Genomic DNA, 26793 nt, shown 5'->3' on the forward strand with positions numbered 1-26793 from the left:
AAGCAGTTAAAAGTGCTTGGTGGTATACCTTGCAATGGGACAGAATGCAGTAGCCAAGGGTGTCCTCTAGCATGGTATGAGGTATGGAAATCCAGAGAGGGATGCGGAGCACCTATTTGAACCTGAAGTGCCCAAAAGGGAGTCCAAATCAGGCACCTTCTGTTCTATCAGAGGCTAATTCCATTGGAGTGCCAGTTGGGATGCAAGATTGTGTGGGTTTGGCTACCAACACACACCTAAGGGTCTTAGACAACTTCCAGATCTCCAATTCCTTCCCTCTGCCCTCCCCGCAGAGAAAAAGATGAGCCAATCAGAAGTCTGGGTGTGTCCACAGTTTTTTCCGCTTCTCTCCATCAGAAGCAGCTGCCTTACTGAAAGGAGAAGCGGAGGGAAGAAGAAATCAGAACGGAGGAGAGAGGGGCTCTCATCTCCGACCAAGGCACGCCGCCTCTGTTTGTATACAGTACGCTTTCCAGCCAGCACAGCGTTCTCTTCCAGCCCTCCCTTGCTCTCTCTTCATTGTTCTCTTCGCGGCGGCGGCGGCGGCAGCGGGAGCAGCCAGTCAAGAGGCTGTCACGACAGTCTGAAGGGAAAAGAGCGAAGCTCTCCTCCTTTCTCCCTCTCCCACCCGCACACACCTACCAGCACTTGTCTCTGGGAGCTGCGAGTAGGCTCGCGGCACTTGGGTCTCCCAGGATTTCCTCTTTAATGTTAGGCGAGACGCAGAACCTCTCAGGAAAGGGGGAAAAAAGAGTGGTAGAAAGAGGGAAAGGGCAAAAGGAGAGTTTCCCTTTCTTGATCCACAGGGCAGAGAGGTTTTCATTCGACTAAAAATAATTTTAAGAAATAGCTTTTAATCGCCAAGTGACTAGATAGAAGGGGCTCTTCCAGCCCTCCGCCCTCCTTTGCCTGCGCTAAACTCACGCTTCTTTTTTTTCATCTACTTGGGATCGTCCCTTGGGGGAATCCAAGGATCATGAGCCGCTGGGTAGCCGCCTGGTTCCTGTTGTGCTTGAGTCTCGAACCCCCTTCGTTCGCCAAAGGTGAGGAGGTGGGGGCGCTGGTGACCGTGGTGGTGCGGATCTTAGGGACTAGCATGCTAGGTGGTGGGAGAGGGAAGGCGGCGACCAGGGTCAAGCGAAAAAGGCAGCAGCCGGGTGATTTTTTTTTTTTCAAAAAAAGTAATCACAAAGTCGACAGGAAAGTAAATTAATGCGGGGAATCTTGTTGGGAGGCTAAAGGCGGGTGGAGGGACGTGCTTTGCTACTGAACGCTGAATTATTCAGAGCTGCCTGAACGTGGGTGTTTTCTTGTATTTATTTGCTTTAATCAGATTATGTGTCATCCATCCGCAGACATGTTCCATTTAGCAACGGGAGCTTCAGGAATGCAGGGAAGGGTTCTGTATAATCCAGATAAGCAGACTGACAATATTGATAATGAAGCAGCAATATGTGTGTGTGTGTGTGTGTCTGTGGGAGATGTGGGGGGCGGGGAGAGAGAGAGACCAAGCAGCCTTTTCTCTAATAACCCTCTTTAAAAAAACAATTCAGACGGACAGTAGCTGGGTGCGAAAGATCTGGCGAGATACAAAGCAGTTACAGATACAGTTGTAAGCTTCAATAATTAACACTTTTTTGCCAGTCCACTTCCTGAAATAGGGCATCCCTAGGTTGTAGGGTGCAGAGATGGAGGAGGGAAAAAACTTCGCAGCCCTCTGAATTTATCAGTTGCACTCAGGAAAATTAAGACAGATTCGAGGATTAATTTTGTGTCTCCAACGGATCAGCAGATGGATGGGTGGAGAATCAGATGAATACAGACCAGACCCGCACAGATTCAATGTATTTGAATATATATATATCGATTTTTAGCTCCGATGCGGAAGGAGGACAGACATCTTTTACACGCCTATATTCTATGCCATACGCGGATGCCTCCTCCAAAGCGCTTTAAAAAGTTGGGAGCTGCGGCTTCCTGAGATCGAGGGAACGCTAAAAGCAAGAAAGGCTTTGTCTGCGCGCGCGGAAGGATGGGGGCAGGCAATTGCTGGAAGAACAAGAAAAATCAAAGTACAAATTGGCATAAGTTTGGCCAGCTTTGAAACAACTGCGTGTATCTAGAGAAGTGGGGGAGCTAAGGGAAAGGCGCCATTCCCCCCCCCCCCGCCCCCCGCTTCTCCGCTCGAAAGACGGTGGTAAACGCCACCTCATTGCTCGGGCTTCTCCGAAAAGCTCTCTTGGCTGAGGCAATGTTTTTTCCCCCCCTACCTTTCTCCCTCCCCTTGTTTTCCCAAAGGAGACACTCGTTTTCATAACATCGATTTATTTGGTCCTGAGAGTTTTCTTGGAAAATAGCCAGCACTGAAAAAAACGACTTTGTTCAGAGGCTGCCTTTAAATGGACAAATCTCAAGTTCCGTCTCTTGGGGCGGACGACGAATCAATAGCTCGCTTCCCCAAATTTCCTTGTCCTTCGCTCCCTGCCCCCCCCCCCTTCTCCACACCGTCCTGCCAAAATGAGGAACACTCCGGAAACGTAGAGGGGGCGGGGAGAGAGAGAAAGAACGAACTACAGAGCGGGCCCCAGAGAAAAGGCAACCTTGCGGCTAAATTATCAGACGCCTCCTTGGGCGGCCTTTTCGCCTCTTGGGAGAGAAGGAAAGGGTTACCCTTCGGCTCACGTGCTCCCCCTCCCTTATGGAGCCTTGCTTGCCTTCACTTTGATTCTCCGCGCGCGGCAAGTCGCTAGGCTGGAGGGGGCAAGGAGGGAGCGGAGAGGACACCTGAGCCCCTGAGATGGCTGAAGAAGCGTGCGCCGCTCCAACTAAGCCGGGGCAAAGGCTCTCGGAAGAGCCTAGTGCCGATGTCGGGAGGCAGCCGCAGCAAGCCACCGCCCGCCGGCTTTACGCTATTGTAAAGAGCTCCGTGCTGCGGACGCTCGCAAACATTTCCCCGCCTCGGCTGCTGTGGCAGCGAAGGCGGCGGCTTTCCCGGAAGGCGGAATCTCGCGGGCATAGCCAGTAGCACGCGCGTTTTGGGAGGTTGGCTGTCCGGCAGATGACAGAACGTCTCCCCTGTGGTTTCTCAGGAAAAATGCTTATTGAAGAGACAAAGTCGTGATTGAGCGAACTGAGCGAATGACTGAGCGAACTGATATGAAATTGACGTTGCGAATTAGGGAGGTGAACTTCCGTTAGTGTGTATCTTCAAAGGGAGAAGCGGAGCGGGGGGGTAGTTACTTTGGATGTATGAATGGTTTGTCTTCCCCGAGGGAAGTTGACGGGTGCAATCTGTCTTTTTCCACTAGAGTTTCAGGGCGTTTTCGAAAATTCGTTTTCTAATCACAATGGGAGAGGACTGACCTTGATTACAAGGATAACTTTCTCCGAGGAGCCTAATCATTTCAGCGTCGTAGTGGGAACTGTGAAAAAGCTTGCATCGAGACTTTTTCTGTTTTATCTTTTCATCAAGTTGTCATCTGTCCATCCAGTATAATTCTTGGATAGGTTGCAAAATACAAGGTATAATCAGGAAGTTTCTTTAACCACTATGCTAAGATTCCTTAAAAATACTGATAAATAAACCAAGCACATGAAGTTTTGCATTATAATAAATGTGCCATGTGTGCCACAAAACTTGTTTTCCTTTGTTTTCTAGAAGAGATTACCAGGATTCTGGAAAACATTCAAAAATAGTTGCAATTAACATTCAAAAATAGTTGCAATTAAAATCCTTCTAAATTGAGGAAATACCTGGGTATTGCCAGCTTTGTATCTTTAAAGATTATCTTATTCTCAAATCAATTTTAAAAAGCTCACTCCCAGTTAAAGTATATAAGATTATATTCTTAGCCACAGAAAAACACAGAAAAGCACAACAGTCCCACAGTTAGTGAATGTAATAATTAATCAGGTTCTGCAAAAATTTTTTTTTAAAAAATTAAGGAATATTAATAACACTAAAAGTATAATTACAATTGTAAAACAGCAATTTAAATTACAAAAAGTTCCCAATTCTATCTACTCATGATGATGCTAATCTAGTCCAAACATATGTTAGAAGAAATGGTTTAATTAATGTCCTTAATTATACAATTTCTATTCCCCTCTTGAATATTTTGAAGAAAACTATCCTTGTGTGTCCAATAAAGTATTCTATTCTATTCTAAACAAAGTGTGGATGTAACTAACCCTGTGAATTCAGGAACTTTGAAGTACTATGCTCTTTACTTAACACCATTGTAGCATTAATTATTTTACCACAAATATATATTTATATTTTTTTCTGTTTAGTTTCCAACTCCACATCTGCTTATATGAAATTTCAATCTACAGTTTTACTAAATTACCTTTAATTTCTTTGAACATTAAATCAATAAATAATTCCAGCTTAATGAGTTACTAGCTCCTTATCTGGGATTTTTCTTTTATTAGACATAGCTACTACTACCCTTAAATGTAGCAAGCATCTGTTTCTGTGCTTGCACTCCAAATTCTGAAACAAAATGACCTGTATGAAAAGCAAAATATGTAACCATATAAAAGGAATAGATGCTTTCTACATCACTTGATTATATCAGACTAGATATAGACAGAAATTTGGATTTAGCTTTCAATGATTATTTTGAGAAGAATTTTCATAAACAGTGAAGAAAAATACAAATATTAGGGTTTTTTTGTGTGAGTACTTGTGTGTTTATACTTGTGAAAACAACAATAACAATGGTGGTTTGGGGAATACACTGCAAGATCTATTGCCAACAGTGATTTAGTATTCATGATAATGACATATGTAGATTCTCAAGAATTGGTATTTTTGATAATTTAAATAATTTAATGTTGAAATGAAAATATATTAATGCTGGATATTTATGTTATTAGTATACAAGGTAGAAGTCAAAAGATTGTGTATATAATACATACTGTGGAACATTAAAAGAACCTATTGTTATTTCTATGCAACAGGATAGTATGCAAAACAAAAAAATCAACTCTGTATAAAATCTGAGTAATGTACTTACACCAAGTATCCAACAACAGAAAAAAGTATAAGGTGTGAGTCATTGTTTTGGTTTATAGAGTAACATATGAGAAATATAGTATTTAAAAAAAGAAAGCAATTTTTAGTAGCAATATACTCATTGATACTATATCATCAGTTATTATATCGGTAATATCTCCATAGGACAATTTTCTCTCCAAAACATTTTGACTTTCAGTGCCTACAAAATAACCTTATTTTTAAAAAAATCACAATACTATATTTCTATAACTTCTGCTGCTATAATCAGAGAAATACAATGTTACTATAGGGCACTTATTCATTATCTAATAAAAATTGCTAAATGAAATCTGTTTTAGAAAGTTTCATGCCAGCTGGTATGGTATATTTTTATAATTATCTGATAGTTTGTCTACAATAACTTTTTTACTTTCTTCAAAATATTGCAGGTTGGATTTACATTTGTAGTTTTCTCTAGTGACAATCACATATCACACAAATAGGGTCAGTATGCGTCTTCGTTTATTTTTCTGACATTTTGGTTGGTCTTGGCTGCTGGTAACAACCTGGACAAGTTCATGCCATTTTCCTGGAAAAAAAATTAGGAAATGGTTTGGTATTGTCCTTTTCTAGGTTAAAAGAAAGTGACTGATTCAAAGTTACCCAGATGGCTTCATGTCTGGTAAGACTAGAACTCACACTCTCAGTTTCTAACCTAGTGCCTTTAACCACTATGCCCGACTGACCTTTATGCTTTCTGCTAATAGATAATTCCAATTTATAAGCCAAGTGCCTAGCAATTAAAAATATAGTTATTTTATTCTATAATATACATATGTAGCATCCTGTAGAATAGACCTTTTTTAATTTCTTCTCATGCAGATCGGAGACAGGGTTCCAACCAAGAGGAAGGGCACATAATTAGATTACCTTCAATGTCTGCTGATGTCATTTTTAAATGTCTGAAAATCTCAACCTAAGAAATGCCAGAAGGGTATCTTCCAAATCTATTTTAGTTCTCCATCAGCTTACAAAAAGCAGAAAGGGAACATAAACTCAGTTTCTTCTAGTTTATATGATACAGAAGTATTAATAACTTGAAAAAAAGGAGAAAGCAAATTTAGATAGAGATGCCAATGTTTCTTTTCATCTTCATCTTTGCTCTAAACTGCTCTAATCCCCCTCATGTTCATGCTGATCGTCCTTTCTTTGGGGACCCCTGCAAAGACACACCCCAAAATGCTCCATCCGAAGCCTTCAGCTTCGCAATCCTGTGCAGGGAAGGTGGAGGTTTGCTCCAAGACTGCGGCAGACCACTGCACTGGGAGGCCTCCGCAGGTACCATTGAGTTGCATGTGTTGCTCCAGCGAGACGGGTGCAAGCTGGGGACTTGGCCAGGGAAGATGGGGTTTTGGTATACAAAGGAAAGGAAGATCTCCCCCTCCCTCCTCCATGCAGGCTGCCACAGAACTCACGCAGGGCAGCATGACCACTGGTGAAGGGGGTCCTGGCACGCTGGTAGTGGGCAAGGTGCTCCACAGAACTGAGCCAAGTTGCCCCACACCAGGCAGGAGCAGCCCAGCCAGGAGGGCGAGGAGGCCCCATGAGGCCTGCTTCACTTGCTGCACCAGCAGTGGGGGAAGAATCCATTCTGACACTGCATGGCTGTCTGCCTCATAGCTGCAGCCTGAGCAAGACCCAAGCTCCAGGCCTGGCAGGAGCCAAGGCACAAGGTAAGCTGCAAAAGAAGGGTTGGTTGTGAGGTTGCCCGGCAGCCCAGGCAGAGCTGCGGCTGGAAAGAGTCACCGGAAACATCTCTGCAGCCAGAGAGACAAAATGAGAGGCAGTTTCTGGCCCTTGCTAGGTCAGCTGATCTGTGGGCCATGATTAAGGGACCAAGGGACCAAGTCTCCATGAGGTGATGGGGAAAAGAAGGGCTGCTTCCTGTGCTGGGCACCCCCACCCCATTTGAGTAAGGCTTATATTAGGTCCATCCCCAAAAATAAGGCTTGTTTTGAGGTAGGTTATATTTTCAGGGAAACACAGTAGGGCACTGATTATGTCAGAGTATTTTATACTGAGAATGCTTTCTGTATTTTGTCATAAATACTCATTAAAATATAAATATTAAAGAAAGACTAGGATCTGACTAATCTTTTTATTAGTTTTGGTGGTTATGTATTCCTAAAATTATCTGGATTCTTTTTAGGATGCAGTCCAACCTACAGCACTGATACAGCATTGGTTGTGGTTGTGGATAACCTGTGGAAAGCTTGGGGTGGTGTGTGTATGGATCCACTCTGATCCTCCTTGATCTCTTAGTAGTGTTTGATACTGTAGACTATGGTATCTTACTTGACTCACTCCAAGGTCAATTGTCCAATTCAAGGTGTTGATTATTACCTTTAAATTCCTCAGCAGCAGGTTGTTTGTGGAATCTGCCTGCTTTGCCAATAGGATGGGTATATTCCAATCCCTTCTCTCAGATGTTGCCATCAGATGAGACCTAGAAAATGCTGCTTCATTGTGCCTGTCCCTGATCTTTGGAACACCCCCCAAAAATAAATCTTCCTGGTCTTCTAAAAGCTGTAAAGACTGGGTGTTCCTCACAAGCTTTGGGCTAGTATGAGGTTGAAGCACAGGAAAGTTTGTTTGGCTATGTGGGAATGTGTTGTATTTGTAGCACTAAGAATTTTTTTTACTGATTTTATTGTATTATTATTATTTGTGAGCTACCCATGATTATGCTGGATAGGCAGCTATAAATATATTTAAATAAATAAATAAATTGGTAATTTGTAAGTACCTGTGAAACATGATCCTATGTAAGATCATGTTCATTTTAGTTCAAGAGAAGGTACAGCTTTGTACATGCACTCCGAAGTGAAGTCTTCAAATTTTTCAAAAGCATTTAATTATAAACCATATGAAGGAGAAATCAATGTTATTGGGTACATGGCTTGTGAAAACATAAAATACATTTTAAAGAATTGTGTTCTTTTTCCCACCCTATTATAAAATAGTTGTGTAAGGATAACATAAATTCATTCAACATTAAAATATGCATTTTGAAATAAAATGAATATAGAATATTTCTGTTATAAGGCATGATAAATAACACATGTATCTGTTAAGACATATTGCAATCTGTCTTTCAAAAATGTAGCAAATCCAGTTCTGCAGACATTAGCTAACATTGTATAATATGAAATGGAATAGAAAATAGGATTGACAAATATAAAATCTATTTCAAATTATTTGTACCCCAAAGTAAGAACACATTCTCTCTTCTCCCGTTCCCCCTTTTCCACTAAAGATGCTATCTAAAGCAATAACTGTTTTTGGGTGAAACAATGCATTCAGATTCTTTGTTAATAGTATAAGAATTATGTATGCTATATTGTTCAGTAAAATTGCACCATAGACTACATGGGGTTATACTTTTTAATTATCTAATTCTATAAGTCATTGTATGAAACATTAAAAGATGGTATTGAATATTATATGGAGCACAACTTTTGGCTTGTTCAAAAAAAATTGAGACTTTATTAATAATTATGGTGGTTTCACAAAATCCTATGAAGCCATCTATTGTTTCAGAAATGGGAAGGAACCAAATATTATAGAATCAAAATCTTTACCTTAATTAAATATAATGATTTCTTTCTAGTGTAATTCTACCATATGATATATCTGAATTATAGGAAACATATAGGAAAAATATCATAAATACTCTACAATTATCTTCACATTTTGTTTTATAATAGTGAAGGAAAATACCAATATTTTATTTTAGGAACAGTTATTCTGAAAACAAAGATGATACCAGGAGTAAAAATGTACTGAAAGTTCAGGAAGGAAATCCATTATAGCTGTTTATATTAAATATAATCACCTAGTATGTCAAAACAACAACTAATATTTGTGAATCTATTACAGAACAATCAACACTGACAAACACTGTCAGCTACCTTTGTTAATATCACCACAGATTGGATTACTTAGAGTGGCAATTATGATAAGAAAGACTGTACATGTGGCATGATGCAAAACCAAGGAATGAGTACATCTCATTAATGGAACATAGAATTTATACCATATACATAAAAGAATCTGAAACTGAAGTCAGGTCTTAAAATGATAGACTACAGGCTTATGGAACATCTGTATATTTATTAGAACTTTGAGATTCATCAATAATAACCTGATACAAAATATAATCTAAATAAATTATTAGTTTTACTGAGATAATTTTTATATCAGTAGGAAAAAAAGTGTTTGACATTTTCTCACAACTTTTGTTTGACATCAATTCAGTGGACAAAAAGGGTGCATTGTAATAAAAAAAAGATCAACATTCCATCATTCCTTAGATATAAAAAAATAGGAAAAGGAAAAATGAGTTATTTTTCTCAACAAAGGAATAGAATTGAAATTAAATTTAATCAAGTAAAATTATTTAAAGTTCATAAAATTATATAAATGAACATTTCAACAGGTTTTTTTTGTGAAAATGGAAATTGTATGTGTATAATACACAATCATTTGCACTTCTTTCATTTCAATTTGTACTATGTACACGGTATTGCTTGTTCTATAGATCAATCATAGCGTAAATGTTTTGGATGTAAATATTTAGTAAGGAGCATGTCCTTTAGCAAATCAAGAAAACAGCTAGGACGTTGTAGTATAGCTATCAATTAAAATATTGTATTAGGCTATTGTTTATAGTGCAATGGGCATTAAGTGGTAGCTTTCTCTATATAATACCCAAGACTTAAATACTGTATAATTCATTACAGACAATGTAACGGATGCATGTTCACAGAGATTTAATGCTCTCTAGTTTCCATAATCACAACTAAAGATATACCCTATGTCAGTGGTGGCTAACATTTTTGGGTTCCTGTGCCAAAAATTGTGCGTGCGCTTGCATGCTTGCGCTCGCGTGCCAGCACCAAGAAGGCAATGCATGCCCTCCCATGTCTCCTATGCATGCATGCACAATCCCCACCCACCCACGCTGCCCCCTAACCTGCACTGTGCCTCACAGCTGATTTTCAGCTGGTTTGAGGCCTTTTTTTGGTCTCCCAGAGGCTTGAGGAAGACTTCTGCAGGCTTTGCAGGCCAAAAACTAGCCCTGTTTTATCACTTCCAGTATTTTTGGAAAAACAGGAAATGATGAAACGGGGCTAGTTTTTGGCCTGCAAAGCCTGCAGAAGCCTGCAGAAACCTTCCTCAAGCTGTTCAGAGGCCAAAAAAGGCCTCAAACCAGTTGAAAATCAGCTGTGAAGCACGCGCATGCACAGTGAGGTAAGTTTGCCTGCAGTTCATGTGCTGGCACAAATGGGTCTACGTGCCACCTGTGGCATGAGTGCCATAGGTTTGCCATCACAGCCATATGATAATTCTTTAAAAAGTTAACCTATTACGGATTGCACCACCACCACCACCACCACCAATAATAATAATTCTACAAAATAATAATGATTCTATAAAAATCCACCCTAACTTGGAACAGCTTATACCCTCTAGAGCTAATTTAATAGTTCTTAGGTCCTTAGTTAGGACTTGAGCTGTTGAGCTACCAATGAGCCCCAAAGGCTGTGAATCTCACAAAAAGATTAACCACAACCATAATCATCATCATCATCATCATCATCATCATCTCATTATTATTGCATTATGAAATGTGTCCTATTATATCTTATTATATCTATAGCTATATTTTTAAATATTTTATTAAAGATTTAATATATTCTTTATTATTTCTCTTCATATTTATGGAATGAATTCTATATCTTTTTTCTTCAATAAACTTTTAAAAGACTATCATTTAATAATTAGCATTTAAGTTTTGGAAAATCATTTTTATATAAAGCTGAAACTACCCTCTATTTATGATCAAAAATAATCTACCACTTTTTTTCTCTCATAGGTTTGTGTAAGTACTTTGTAGATGACAGGTTTTAGCTGTTATTTTTTAAGCTGTCACTTTTGTGACTCATGTTTAAACCCAAATATTATTGTATACTGTAATATGATGTCTTGGTTAATATGTGTTCCTTCAAGCTAAATTAATTATTGCTTTTCATAAAGCTCTGTGTTTCTTAAGTACATTCTTATCTCACTTTTTGAAAGAATCAAGTATATGTTTCATTACTTTAAAAAAATTGTTTTCAGTTTTACCTGCTTACTGGATTGCTACCTTAGCAAAATGTACATAATCAACAGTAAATCTAACTTTCTGAACTAGTAGATCACTCTATTTTAAAAGTACATTCAAAATGATATAGCTAAATGGTGAATAAAGGAATATGTGGGGAAAAATAAAGATTAAGCTACAATAATGATAGGATATTGTTTTACAGGAATGTACAAAGACAGACCCCAACATTTCACAATCAACTGAATGCAAGGTCAGGAAACCAGCCATAGCCAAAGCATACACAAAAACAACAAAAGTTTAATGCTGAAACAATCCAAGGGTTAATTATTAGAATTGCAAGATAAGAACTTAAACTTAGACAGGAAAGCATGTTTAGTTATGCCAATTTATAGATATTGCTCTTAGTCTATTAGAAACTGGATCTAGACTCTGAAGCCATTTTTTATTGGCAAGCAGGACAACTCAGAGAGAATGAGAAATATCCCCATGTTGAGTAAGCTATTACTGATGAAAACATTTATTTCTCAGTTAAGCATTAATAAACCCTCTCTGTTGCTATCTGCTCTTCCTTGATTAGATGACTCTCAGCCACATGAAGTTTTAGATCAGGATACAGATCCTCGCTTAGAGCTTAGAACTTCAAGAGTCTTCTAAGGATGCCAGACATTAAAATTGGCCATGCTTTTCAGATCCCATCAGCTGAAGTATATTGGCTGGCAGAGATTAGAAGACAGTCCTTTTCTGCAATAGACCTTGCTCTGTGGAATGTCCTTTTCCTGGAGATTTAACAATGGCCCAACCATACTGGCCTTTCATAAGACTTTAAAAACTTAGCTATGTTCCCAAGCGTGGACACTGAATGTGTTAAGGGCCCCATTTATTGGTTTTGCTGTTAACTGGCTAATTATCTTGGCTGTTGTGTATATTTATTTTGTATGTTTTTATTGTTTTAAAATGTTTTATTGTTGCAATTGATTTTAGAGTTTTGAAATTGTAAGTTACCCAGAGCCATTGACTGAAATAGGTAGATATAAAAATTGAATTTAAAAAAATCAATATAAATTTAACTGTCAGGTTTACAATAATAAATTCAACATTAGATTCAGGAAGTCATAGAACTAGTTGATCTCATTGGATTTCTGAGTGAAGATTTGAGTTCATTCTCTGATGGAGACTTTTCCAGAAGAGAATAATATATAAAACAGATTTCGTAATAAAACATATGATGTGTGGTAGATAGGAAGAAGCAGTCAAGGCAGTCTTGCTACCAAGTGCCAAGGTGAATTAGCAGTACATTGTAAACTGCACGATCTTCTGTCTTTCTCTATTACAATCATGTAGAGTGTTGACAGCTGACTCATCATGTTTAGAAAAAAAGCAGGAACGTGGTAAATAATTTAAACATTTTTCTTTTAAAAAAGGCAGTAGAACTGAAGGATACTAAGGTTGCACAAGATTTCTAAGGGAACTTCACTTGAAGATGTTTTAACCAAAACATCCCTTCAAAACTTTGTAAAGCTAGAGAAACACCTCCTCAGTGGGGAAACACTTCAGTTTTTCAGATAACTATGACTGGTTTGAGGTGCTCATTCTTGTGCAAAAGAATCACCAAGCCATATTTCATCAGTAAACAAATGAATAGGACAGCAATAAGAGGTTCAATGTTATTTCCCAGGAGTTTAGCAAAGAACATAAGGTTTTTCTATGTGTTAATCAGAAATGCAGAATGCTTTTGCTCCATTAAAATAAAACAAGTACTTCCCTGGAGATATAATGAGAAGTCATTGAAATCCATTTTATTATTCTGAATTGCCAACAACTACACAGAGAAACTCAGAAACACAAAATGTATTTTTGAGTCTTTAACCATAGGCACTCACGGGAATTTTCTGGAGTTGGATCATAACTGCAGTGGTAGATATTGCTCTCATTTGTACACATAATGTATTCTGCTATAACAGACAGATCATTTTTCTTGTATTTGGGTTAGACGTACCTATACTACTGTATTTTGATTGCTCTCCAGAATTTCAGATGAAATCTTATTCAGCCTGACCCAGAGAAGCCAAAAGTTGTATTGAGAGCAAAGCAGAAACTCTATTGCTATTGAGAGCAAAGCAGAAACTCTTTATTCTGGGAATGCTGATGATCATTACAGAATGTAGAAATAACCTCAGAGTCAGTAGGAGAGGTCCTATGTAGTGTGGATGGGGAATAATGGATACAGTTAATTTGAATGTAATGCCCACTTTAGGAGAAAACTAATCAGTGAAGATAGAAATTTATAAACTGCAAGAAAAAGTAGTCACAGCTATGTTCAGACTTATAGAAGGGAAACCCCACCAAACAGGTACAAGAAAAGAAACTTACAACTTGGTTAGAAGTAGGTGTATGTATATGTATTGCGCGCGCGCACACACACACACACACACACACACACACACACAATAAACCAGTCTTAATATGCTATGTTGCTGCTGCTATAATCAATTTTGCTTTCCAAACAGTTATATTTCCATAAACCAAAATCCAGTGCACAGGATATTGGATAGCTGGACCACCTTACACAAATTTCTTTAATTCTATTTGGAGTTACATTTAAAAAAATGTAAAATACAACCCCATCTCATTTGCATAATTTTGCAAATGCTAAGAGCAAAATGGTATCTGATTCACTGCAGAAATATTATAAATCACAATCTTCCAAACCTCCTGCTTTTTGCAGTATGCATATAACAGTGAGAGGTAACAGTGAGAGGTGCGCCTACATTGGCAAGATAACATTGTTAAATTATTCAGCAAATTTTGCAAACTCCATTCTTTGTTTATATTTTTTCTTCCTGAGTAGCAGCACTATCACAAGTGAAGATCGTAACAGCCAAAATGGTGGTCAAGACAACTTCAACAAATCTTATCCCTTTGTGTGTGCGTGCAATGAGAACACATATATAAAAGGGTCAGAGCTTGGTTTGTATTGATAAGACCACTATCTTGCTTGTAGTTAGGCAGTTATACTGGAAAAGGCAATAATGTATTCAGGAAAGGAAACTATTACATCAAATTAAAACTAATTCAAAATTCATATGAGAATAATATATAACTCTCACCTAACAAGCACAGTCAATGTAAAGGGTGACAAAAAAGGTTGTTGCCAAGATTACAGTCAAGAATAGCATTCCTTGCTTTTTACTTTGACCTTCTGCCCCACTGTCATTAGTGCAAATGATTTTCCTTACTTAGATTAGATTATGCAGGAAAAGAAACATTATTTATGTCTTGCTTTTGAAAACCTCACATAGTTACACACATGAAGTAAAAGCTTTCACATTGTTTTTAAAGTAATTAGCCTTGCCTAATGGAGAAGCATTAAAAATGGGGGCAATCCTGGAATAAGGGCTAGGCTAAAAACACCCTTAAAATAACATTAAAAAAAACTGTTCCAAGAGTGACACAATTTTAACACAGGCAATGCCACTGCTGATTTCTTCTTCATCTTTTATTATATACTTGAAAAGATTCATTGACTTTAATCTGATGGGTTGCTTTAAAGAGTAGCTAAAAGGTTTTCTCTAAATTTCAACTGACATCTGTTTTTCAAAAGCTGCCCTTACATCTGAAGTTGCTTTATACTCTGAGCATCTAATCAGTATTCTCTATGCTTACCAGCAGCAATTTTCCAACATCCTCTGTGCACGTCTTTTGCAGCCATGTTATTGACATTTTAGAAGTGCTAGTTATGTAATCAGAGGTTTTCTATATGCAAGCCATATGTTCTGCCATTCAATTATAATCCTTCACCTCATATTTCTTCTTCTCCCAGTAAAATTCTGAATATTACTGTTGCACATGGGCAACTTAAAATTCAGGGTAATTACTATCTTTTAACTTACTATCTTGAATAGAGTTCAAAAAGTAATGCTAAAACTTCATTTTATTGGACCTTTTCATCCGTCATTCAGTTCTCTACAGCTTGCCAACTTTGCACTCTTTTCTTGTGTCACTAATTTAACATTTTCTCATCTACTAAATTTTCATTCCTCAAAATTTTACAGTCACCATTTGACCATGTGATTGTTATTCTATTTTCCTTGAATATATAATGTACAGTATATAAAAATAAAAGGATCTTCCTTCTTTCATATCCATTTAGTCAATCTATTTGGTTAAAATCTTTTAATACATGAAAAAATGTTTTGATGTTTTAAATTTTAGATCTATTATACATTATTTTGTTTGGTTTTGTTGTGTTATTATCTTTTTTTAATTTAGCATTTTTATATTCTTGATGATATTTGATTTAATATCCAAATCATTAGAATAAAGCTTTCTGGAATGATCATATTTAATTTTATCATTTTTTTCCCTAATGGAGTGGAACACAGAACTTAAAATATCCATTAATCAAATAACTAATAAAATATCCAATATAGAAAAAACTTGACTAAAAGAAAGTAGCAAAAGTACTTACTTGCAGGATAATTAAAAAAAACAATCTAAAAGACAGACTTCCTTTTTTATTCCGCAAATGCTCAGATACTTCATTGGAATTAAATAATAAGTAAACATATAAGTAGAAAAATGTTGGGATAGTTTTTAGATTTATAATAATATTCAGCATTTACAAAATGACCATCAGTCAATTACAAAAGGCAGTTGGTACTTGTAACAGTTTATATCCTGCAATGATATCTTTAATACCATCAAACAACAACTATCTCAGGTCCTTGGAAAGGGCTCAGTGGGTGGGTAAAAATCTACCTTTGCCAAATTCATAATATCAGGCTAATTGTGCAGTTAGCCATAATAATATAATGTATTATAATTTATATCTTAGCTTTATTCCAGGATCTCAAGACATCATATGTTAGATCCTCCCAAATTATCCAATTTCTTTATATAAATACCTGTTAAAAATATGCACTCTTCATTCATATATATATATATATATATGTATATGTATATGTATATGTATATGTATATGTATATGTATATGTATATATATATATTTAAGAGCCTTTGTTTTTGATAGCTGCTGAGAGATACAGAACAGGGATTTACTGATGAAGCAAGGAACTTAATAGTCTTGGTAATACTATTGTTAAGGGAGAAAATAAAAATAAAAATAACTTAATGATCATTGGATAGTACTAGGAGGACAGTCATTTTGTAATAATCAATTAACTCAGTTAAATCTTCCCCTTTCTTTATTTCCTAATATTATAATGAAACAAGATCTTAGACAATAATGCAATAAAGGACTATGTTGTTTAAAATAAACATACAATTCAATGGATTTGTTGCCTTTTTAGCATCAAATGAGCACACTCTAAAATGAATACATGTGGTATAGATTTAAGTTTTTGCGTAGTTGAAATTTTACTTTTTTTTTTTTGTACATCTAGTTTTTATGAAGCTCAAGGTTTGTACATATGATTCTGCTAAAGAGATCTTGGAATAAGATTCCAAAATTCATTTCATTTCACGTACTTCTTGAGCATCATACTAAATGTAGTATTAAAGTAAAAAGTGAACATTTCACATTTTTATCTGATTATTTTTCATGCCTCAAAATAGCTATGTTAATTAATTATTGTTGTCATCTTCCTTGATGTGTTGTTCTTTTTCTCAAGTAAAGAAAATTTCCAATGCTACCATAAACATGCTATAATCTAATCTTCAAGAATCTCCTCAAGGGCTTTATAAATATGTAATCTTTTTGTACTCTAAAATCATATGTATTTTTAACTGTATATATGGAAATTAAACTCTTGTTATTTTTATCCAATATATAAATATAATTTATCATTGTTTTTAAATTAATTCAATGTTTTAATTACTTATTTGTATTCCTGCTTTTATTATCTTTACAAATAATTAAAGATGGTAAAAATCCAAACATATCTTCATCTTCCTATTTTTCCCACAACAACCCTGTGAGGTGGGTTGGACTGAGGGAGATTGGTCACCCAGCCAGTTTTTGTGCCTAAACACAGTTTCTCACTTTATAGCCTGATGCCTTAAAGTACAATCATAGCTTATTAGAAAATATGGAAGGTAGATGGTCATTACTGAGCAGCTAAAAATATTTTTACAGGCAGATATTGCACTGATATCCTTTACATGGTCATGCAATACCTCTTGACTATTCAGCAAGTATGACCCCTAATGACTCCTGAGCTGCATAATTAAGGAACAAATCTATGCTCCTTTTTAAACTATTCAGCAGCATTATCACACATTATACTTCTTATTTGTTCTAAAATATAAAGTCCCTTCTCCCCCAAATGTGGGAGAGGTCCAATTATCAAATATATAATATATGATTCATCCATAAATCTGAAAAGTGTCATAATGCACTCCCCTTCTTTCACAATTATTTTCATATTATCCTAGGAGAAACGATATTCTAAGTTTTATTTAGACAATGTGTTAAAGAACACTTGAATATCATGTATTTAATAAATACATTCTGGTATTCAGGTCCTGAGTAATATTATTTACCAGACTATATCTGGGTCCACTTCACTTTTTCAATAGACAGCTTACAATTAGACAGCTTACAAATTACATTTTTTGTTTGTCTCTAGATTGCATGGCATCTCTGGAAAGAGAACACATGAAGGAGATTGAATATATTCATATATAGTATAGATAAACCAATATGCTTATTTTTGGATAGCTCTGCTTTCAGTTGTGGTATAGCAATTATTATCATTTGAAAAAAGAGCTATATTTTAAAATATTTGTTTATTTGGTGAATTTATACAGCTGCCCATCTCATATATATGAATCTGGGCATATCTAAAAGTGTAGCAGCAAAATAGCCAAAAACATATAGCAACCACAAAAATCATTAAAAATAATTTAAAAAAAACTATTACAAACCATAAAATCCAAACTTGTGGGAAAGCACATTCAGTTTTACTATAGGAGCAATATAACCACTTTGTAGCTTCTTACCACATTTATTGAATTCCTAGTTAGAAAGGCAAAGGCAGGTTTTCACGCGCTTCCAGAAAGTCTAAAGATTTGGGGCCAATACGACCTGAGGTTGATGATATTCCAGAGGATGGGTGAAATAGCAAAAAGTCACTCCAAAGATTTGGGGCCAATACAACCTGAGGTTGATGATATTCCAGAGGGTGGGTGAAATAGCAAAAAGAGACTTCTGTCTAACCTGATGGAACTAGTAAATGTGATTGGAGAGAGGCTGCTCCTCAAATAAATAAGCCTAATGCCATGTAGGTTTAAAGATCATTCTATGTTGTTTTAAATCAAGACTACCTGTATGCATATATAGTATTATGGCTATCTATACTTTTAAGTTCCTGAAAATGTAACTTGGTTAAAATATTTTGTTATGAAGTGAGAAATATATATTAAGACACTACTGAAGGGATATCAAGAAGTTTCATTGCATTTCTGTTTTATATCAAAAGATTAAGATGATTTAATCATATTCAAGATACTGTGCTTGGTATTTTTTATAAATATCTTCATATGTATGCCTGTGTATCATTATCTATATAAGTGCACATACAGCCCACAATCCATATTCATGCCTTTTGCAACACATTTCATTTTAATTTACATTTTGATGCCAGCCTTTGCCAAAAGATAAATCTCTTTAAGTAATACTTAAATAATATAAAATCTAATATAAAATAAAATGCTGTATATATAAAATAAAATGCTATATAATATAAAATGCTAGTTAGCATGAATGTCATTAAATTCCATAATATATTCTTCCAGAAGAGCTCTATTTGATCACAAATTTAATATATTGAGAGCAAATCTATTGTTTTTTGTCTTCACTAGATGAATTATATCCCTACCTTATATCTTGAAATGGAAAGGCAGTGTTTTTATGCCTGCTTGTCACATTGGATAGAAGTATTAATTGTGTATGGAATAATCCATATTTTATTGCATGTCATACTGTAGCAGAGATGATTGATTGGATAAAAACAACCCAGTATATTGGTCTCATATAGCTATGTTAAGTGTTATGTTCTTAGCACGCTATGCAATGTGACCTTCTGTATCTCAGTCCTTTTCAGCCTTTCTTCCAGAAATAGGCATCTGTTTTTGATGCAGTGCAGTGGACTAATACTACTACACCTCACCTATGCACACTCAGTAAGAGAGCCTTCTCAAGTAATTATAAAGAAAAAAATGAATATGAACATCCTTCATTTCAGTAAATATACTCATCTATAGACCAATCATCACAGTGGATGGTTGCTTTCTGCAGATTTAAACTCTTTGTTTACTTGTTTGTTTAAGATGTGCAATGTGTGGTGATGAGGATGCTGTGTAAATCAATACCAAGCTATATACAGAAAACAGAAATGTTGAATATGTTAATAAAAATCACACTTGGCATCCATATGCGGAAATACTGCTGCTTTTGTTATTTTATTTCATCAATATCCATATTTATTATTATATTTTAAACTCCTGGTTTTGTACCATTGCCATATATCTTTGTAACTACTTCTTGGATTTATGAGATGAGTTCGCTGATTTTTCAAGCAACAACTTTCTTTGTGAATGCTGATGCATTAGAATGATTAGTGTCAACTGAAAATGTTTTGCTACCTGGAAAAGAGCCATCTATATCTTCTAGGCCATGTGTTAAATAGTGATGCTGCACTATTGAAACCCAATTCCTGTCATCATTTATGAAGTTTCTTGAAATTGTTTTATTATTCTAGCGCAGGGGTGAGTCACCTGCATCCCTCATCTTTCTTCTTCATTAGCTATGTTGCTAGCTTTAATGGGAGTTCAGTTTAACAACATCTGGACAGCCACATACCATCCATCTATGTTCATCTCAGAACCTTCTCTGAGCACATCATTCAAAAATAAGAAGTGAACATCTTTTCTTGATTCAGTAGATTGTTTTGTTCTCATAAAAGTTTAGAAAAACACATCCTTCTAAATAAGAAGAGGATGAAGGTTTATTCTGAAATTTCCCTTACAAAAGGAAAAAAAGTAAAAAGAAAACAAGGTAAAGAAATATAGACCAAAGATCAGGGTTTGACAAAGTGCAACTGTATCAGAAGTAGATTCCTATTTAAAAAATCATTCTTTCTGGGGCTAAGGCTAAGTCATGACAGTGTTACAAGCGTCCTTCATGTTGGTGGCAATAATTTTGAGTCTGCTGCTTACTTGAATACTAAAATGCATAGCTTGCATTCTTTTTTATAAACAAAGGAAAAGGGGAAAGAGAGATTAGATTTCTGTTTTTTCACTTTGTTTTAGAAACATTAAAAACTGCTTTTCAAAAGCATGTCTGTTGTCACTCAGGATGTTGAAATAGTAATTATGATAAAATGATCTGTGTAGGTTGTAGAAATATTTGATCCATACATTTTTGTATTATTACAGACTGAAGCTATGGACATAGCAGAATACTTGCACTGAGATACCAGGAATGAAAGGAATAATTGGACAATTATTGCATTTAAGGCAGATGTGACCTTCAGCCACAGGCCACATAGACGTTTAACATTATTATTTGATTTATATACATGAACTATATTATATATTTTATATGTGGCCCACGAAAATTCCTCTTTATTCAATGTGGCCTAGACCAAAAAATTGGACGCCCATGATCTAAGGTGTTGAGTCACAAGAGAAAAGCTTGGTGTTCTTAGGCATAAGTTATAACTGATAAAATACAAATAATTGTTTTAATCTCCTTGTTTTGTTTCAATGTATATTGTTTTTAATGATAATCAACTGTCTGTACTTGCATGATCATAAATACTTCTTGCTGATTTTCCAGCTGGCCAAATGCAAAATTCTGCTGCTCTTCTTCCATATTGGTCTTTCTGAGAAAACAGGCTTTTTTTTAAGCACTGAACAGACAGAAAACTTCATTTTCACGATTACTCTTTAGATTCTCCATCACAGACTTCCAATACTGTTTTTTTTTACTGTTGAGCAAAAAAGACATTAAACTTTATATCTACTTTGTAATCTAGGTTCATTTACCAAAGTGTTGTTCAATACCCAAAGTAGAAAACAATATATAGCTAAATACCTTATGCCATATGTTTTTGTGCATGTCTGTGTGTAAGTAGGCAAGTTGCCTGTCTGTCTATCAAACACAATGCATGGTTGATGAACGCGCTAACTTTTTGTTCACACTGAACCAGTAATAAGAAAATAGAAACAGAAAATTGCAATAAATTAAGGGACATTCCTGCAAAAACTAATTGTATCTAATTGAAATTTATACAAATTCAAAAACAAACAAATCATGGTGCTTAACTTCAACAAACAAAAACCAGTGGTGCTCAGATATTTAATTTTATCTTTTTCTATACGATAGAAATCCTTACAATTCCAATTCTGTATTTAAATTTATTTGTGCATAACCACAGGCCCTGAAACAATATAAGTTTCTAATCTTTCTCTCAGATTTTTTTTTTTTTTTGAGGTGGTATGTGTGTGGTTTGTTTATTTTTTACAATACCAATAGTTCTGATCAGGTTTCAGAGTCCTTGGCATGTTTTCCTGCAATTTTGAGACAGAAATAACTAAAAGTTGTAGAATAATCCTTACATAATTTTAACACAAACTAAAATACTAATTCCTCCGAATTCAGAAATTCTTTATATAGTTCCTGCCATTTTGAATTATTGTGCACCAGTGGTGGGATTCAATTTTTTTTACTACCACTTTGGTGGGCATGGCAGGGGAAGGATACTGTAAAAATTCCAGTCAGAGGTAGTATTTGCCAGTTGTCCAAACTACTCAAAATTTCCACTACCGATTCTCCAGAACTGGTCAGAACCTGCTGGATACCACCTCTGTTGTACACCTGTTTTTGATACTACTGGCCACCAAAATTGTGGTACATTCCTGCTTGCACACTATCTAAGGAGTCTGTGGGGATGTTCAATCTCCTCCAAAAGGGGGACTTTCATGCAAGCAGGTTAGTAACTTTCCTGATATTTCATGAGGTGGGAATGCATATAATGAAACATCTGTTGACCTTTTTGATAGTCCTCAAAGAACAATTCAGGGGAATGAAATACGAGTTTCATAGTGAAATCCGATCAATATGATATGTATGGGAAAATTGTCCATATATTATTTATGGTCCTGAAATAAAGGTTCATAATAATGTTTTCAATATATAAGCTAGCTTTGAAGATGCAATGTTGTTAAAAAGACTCTGTTTCTTTTTCCTTCTTACTGGAATGGTGAACAATTTTTTTTTTCCTATTTAAAGTTGGATGCAAGGCATCCAATCTGAAGCCAAGGAGCCATCAAAATGACGAAACAAACATCACAGTTCCACTATCCTAGCTCCATGCCATGTCTCCAGGGGTGGTATTCAGCAGATTCTGACCAGTTCTGGAGAAACAGTAGCAGAAATTTTGAGTAGCTTGGAAAACCAGCAAGTACCATCTCTGATTGGATATTTTACAGTATCTTTCCCCTGCCACGCCCACCAAGCCATGCCCACAGAACCAGTAGTAAAAAAAATTGAATCCCACCACTGCATGTGTCCATCATTGTAGTACAACTTCAAAGATTGCAGAATTGGCGTAACACCACTATATGTTTTGTCATTTGCCACCCTTGAATGGGCAATGAATTTAATAAATCTTTAAGATGTTAAAAAAGAGAGTGCAACAATAGTCAATTAAATATTACCCTTTCCCAGAAGTCCGAGAAGAGTGAACCAGAATGTAGAAGAAGCACATTAGCATCACTAACTTATAAGAGTGAGAAACTTATAAGAGTGAGACAAACTTGCCAGTATTCAGCAGCAAAACAATTTTTATGAATAAAATCCTTATTCGGTTTGACTGATTTGCCATCATCCACCATTTGCAATTGAAATATATACTACAAGCTCAATTGCTGATCACCAGTTTGCAATTTTTATTTTTATTCCTAAAGCACAGATTTATCATTACTGATATTTTTTAACAAAATAGAGAAAAACAAGAGAAAAAAATGATTAAAAAGTAAAAATGAAAAAATATTGCAATTAGAAGATAAATTGCATATAAAACAAATTATCAAGAACATATAGATGTATGTGTATTATTTGTATAATTACTTTAATTAAACATATTTCATTTTAATTGCTCATGCATAATTTAAGTACATAGGGCATTCATTCATAGGCTGTAGGTAATGTCAGGTCTTTAATTCACTGAGGAAATTGAGACCATAAATTTGCCTTTTCAATATTGAAGAAATAATATCTTGGCAATAAATGTGCAATAAGACTCCATTTCCATTGTCTAGCTATCAATTTCCTTGCAGTTGTTAAAGCCATATGTGCATCTAAATATATTTCATTAGTATATACTTATTGTAATTACTTCCTCCCAAAACATGGTAACTTTAGGACTTTGCAAAAACTTATTTTAATAAAGTATTAATTTGGCTATATCTATATGAAGATTTACTCATTCCCTTTTTTTGTAAAAATGCAATGGGGTCCAGTTTGAAATAGTTTGTGGTGATGGTAACTCCATAATCTGTACTAAAATTTGAGATATAGTGAGGATTTTTGGGATGGAAGTTAGAATATTTTCCAGGCAAAATGGGGATTTCCAATTTAGGCAAAATGGGGATTTCTAATTTCTATTCAGCCTTTGAAATCTGTGCATTAAATTTACACTGATTTATTTTTAACAGATGTTTATAAAGACTTGACCAAATCCTAGTAATCTATTGGTCCACATCAAGCTGTCAATAAATGCTTTAATGATAAATGTTACTGATGGGTGGCAAATCTATTATATCTTGAATCCAAAACAGTCCAGTTAGCATCAACTCTTACACAGGAATACTTTGAAATATCCCATAATGGAGAACTTGCACTAAATGAATCCAATACTCAGAAACGGAAAGTTTTCTTTCTTAACTGTTTATACAATTATTTTAATTTATTTTTATCAGTCTTCATTTTTATTACCTGCTAAAGGTATACTATTTTGGGGTAGGTGCAAAATGAAGAATTTGCACGGACATATGTTCCTCATCAGTACTTTTTTTTTGCCGAAACCTTGCTGGATAATATTTATGTATTTAATTGTTTATTTATTTATCAAATTTGTGTAGCTGCCCATATCACATGAAAGTGGTTCTAGGTGGTATACAGCATATAATTTTAAAATAAAAAAATAAAAAACCACTACAAAAAGGCACATAGTTGGTGCATATAGCAACAGCCCTATTGTTTCATGAAAACCAGTACCATTTTACCTTGAAGGATAACCGCTGCCTGTGATTAAGCATAAGGTTTTTCACTTGTAAAATGTAACCTACGTTTTTTTCTGAAAATATTCACTAGTATTGTTAGCAATTCAATAGGGATTCATTTTTGGAATGGCTACCTTTTAATGGATGGTGGTAATAAATGAAAGAAATATGTTTTATTTAGGTTTATTTCATATATTTTTATTTTGTTTCATATATTTTTCAAAGCACATTCTTGCTACCTGAAAGTTATCATTTTTGTTTATCTGGTGCAGGGTTAGAATATTCAACTAACCATTTCTTGCATTATATATAGAGAAAATAAAGCTTCAAAAAAAGGAAATAAACAGCTTCTTCCCTCTTGCATAACCTAGTTTTCAATATCTGTTTTTAATTCTACCACTTGTAGTCTGTTGTTCTGTTAGTGCTGAATCATGAATCTAGCATCATCTACAATCCCAATGCAAAAAGCAAACATATATTAGCAGTCCCCTGATTTCCGATTTCTTCTGTAGAGTCTGTATATTGTATGCTATGATGCTGGATCATGATTAGTATATCTACAAGTTTACAAATAAAATTTGTTTGCCCTGAACCAGAAATGTTCTGCCTCTTATTAAGAGTTGAAGACGCACTATTTATCATACTAAGATAATATATAACTTACACAGCACTCACACACATACAGATACATTACATTCAGTCACACAATCTGTCAGGTATTCTACTAGTGCTGGATAACAACTACAGAGTTATGCTAAGAATCTCTCTCTCTCTCTCTCTCTCTCTCTCTCTCTCTCTCTCTCTCTTAAATATTTAGATGTTTCTGCACCTCTTAATGATTGAACTGTAGCATAGGAACTCATAAATAATGCTTTACAAAGCTTATCATGTTTTCATAAAATAATGTTTATTGTATATATTACTTCATATCCAAGAACTTGTCTGTTTTCTTTAAAAAAAAAAACAGACAAATCCTTGGATATGAAGTAATATATACAATCAACATATCCCAAAATGGGTTTTCAAACTAAATTGCTTTTTAAATAATAAATGTTATATGGGAGATCATATTATAACTTAGTAACATTGGTACAAAGGCTAATATTTTATAATGCTAGTGGTTCCAAAACATCTTTATTCCTAAGCAGCTTTATGGCTAGAAATTATATTTAGCAATCTGGATTCATAAAACATGTAGCAACATACATAATCTGGATAATTGGTTTATTCTCCACCTTTTATTAAAAAAACCCATATTTATTGGGTCCAAGAATATGAAAGTATAGAAGAGAGAAAACATACCAATCTAGATGACCATTTGAAACCAATAACAGATAGAATTTCATTCCTTTTGAAGGAAAAAGTAGGTTTGGCATTAACACTGAGGCATGTATGATATTAGTTGCCAATACTAATTTTTGTCAACTTCTTCTGACCTGCAGCTATATTCTTTATAATTCATATTTGGATGATATCCAGACTACAGTCATCCAACCAATTACTTATGTATTTATTGGGTGTTATGTTAAGCACTAAGTAACACTTTTAAAGCAATACAAAGCTATGGGCTAGTTTGTTTAAAATTCTAGTATGCAAATCTAGTTTATCTGCCTGCTGCCAAGGCATGTTAAGTTGGTTAGTACTTAATGCACGTTGTTTTCTTTAAAAGTCTATGTTTTTGAAATGCATTTTCTCTAATTATTTTTGAATGAGGATTACCTGAATATTCCAGTATACTTTTAAATATTTTAAAATACTGGGTGACTATTTGATTTACAAGATATCTATATCCAGTCCTACAAAACTGGAGGCATGGGTGATTATCTAGTGTGGAAAGAAATGTAAAATATGTTAGATTTTTCTATCATCATCATCATCAACAACAACATATCTACATATTTGCCACATTTATTCGATGGAGTTTGAATTGTTCAGCATCACAAAATAGTCTATATTCACTCTCTTTCTCTCTCAATCTCTCTCTACATATAACTGTACTTATGTTGTTATTGTTGTTGTTGCTGTTAGTCACAAAGTCGTGTCCGACCCATCGTAACCCCATGGACAACATTCCTCTAGGCTTTCATACCTGTACTTATACCTATACCTATACACACACAACATATACATAAACACACGTATACACATACAAATATTCCTTGCTTAAGGAACATGGGATGAGGTTGGCAGACAGGACATTAGTGCAAATAGAATATTATCTTTTTTAAAGTTTTAGTTCTGCCCCAAGGAGACAGTATCTAGTTGAAAAGGAACAAACATTGAATAAAGCAATTATTGCTTACTTCAAAACCTCATGCTATCATTAATACAAATAATTGTTTGGATTGGATATTTTCTTTCAACTCTAAGAAAT

The 26793-nt window shown here is 35.2% G+C and overlaps 1 protein-coding gene across 2 annotated transcripts in view; it reads left to right on the top strand.

The window, feature by feature from the left end:
- The first annotated feature begins 356 nt into the window (after nt 1-356).
- Nucleotides 357-26793, top strand: part of EDIL3 (EGF like and discoidin domains 3) — a 232803-nt gene continuing 206366 nt past the window's right edge. Inside the window, exon 1 of one of the 2 annotated variants that reach the window (XM_087927083.1) lies at nt 357-1043. In XM_087927083.1, the coding sequence (XP_087783209.1) occupies nt 977-1043 (67 nt within the window). In that variant the 5' untranslated portion in view covers nt 357-976. The remainder of the gene's footprint in view (nt 1044-26793) is intronic. The other variant, XM_087927082.1, reaches the window with a different exon arrangement.

This window comes from Pseudonaja textilis, chromosome 2 (assembly GCF_049901715.1).
Source record: "Pseudonaja textilis isolate UNSWEBS1 chromosome 2, rPseTex1.2, whole genome shotgun sequence".
NCBI classification, from domain to species: Eukaryota; Metazoa; Chordata; class Lepidosauria; order Squamata; family Elapidae; genus Pseudonaja; species Pseudonaja textilis.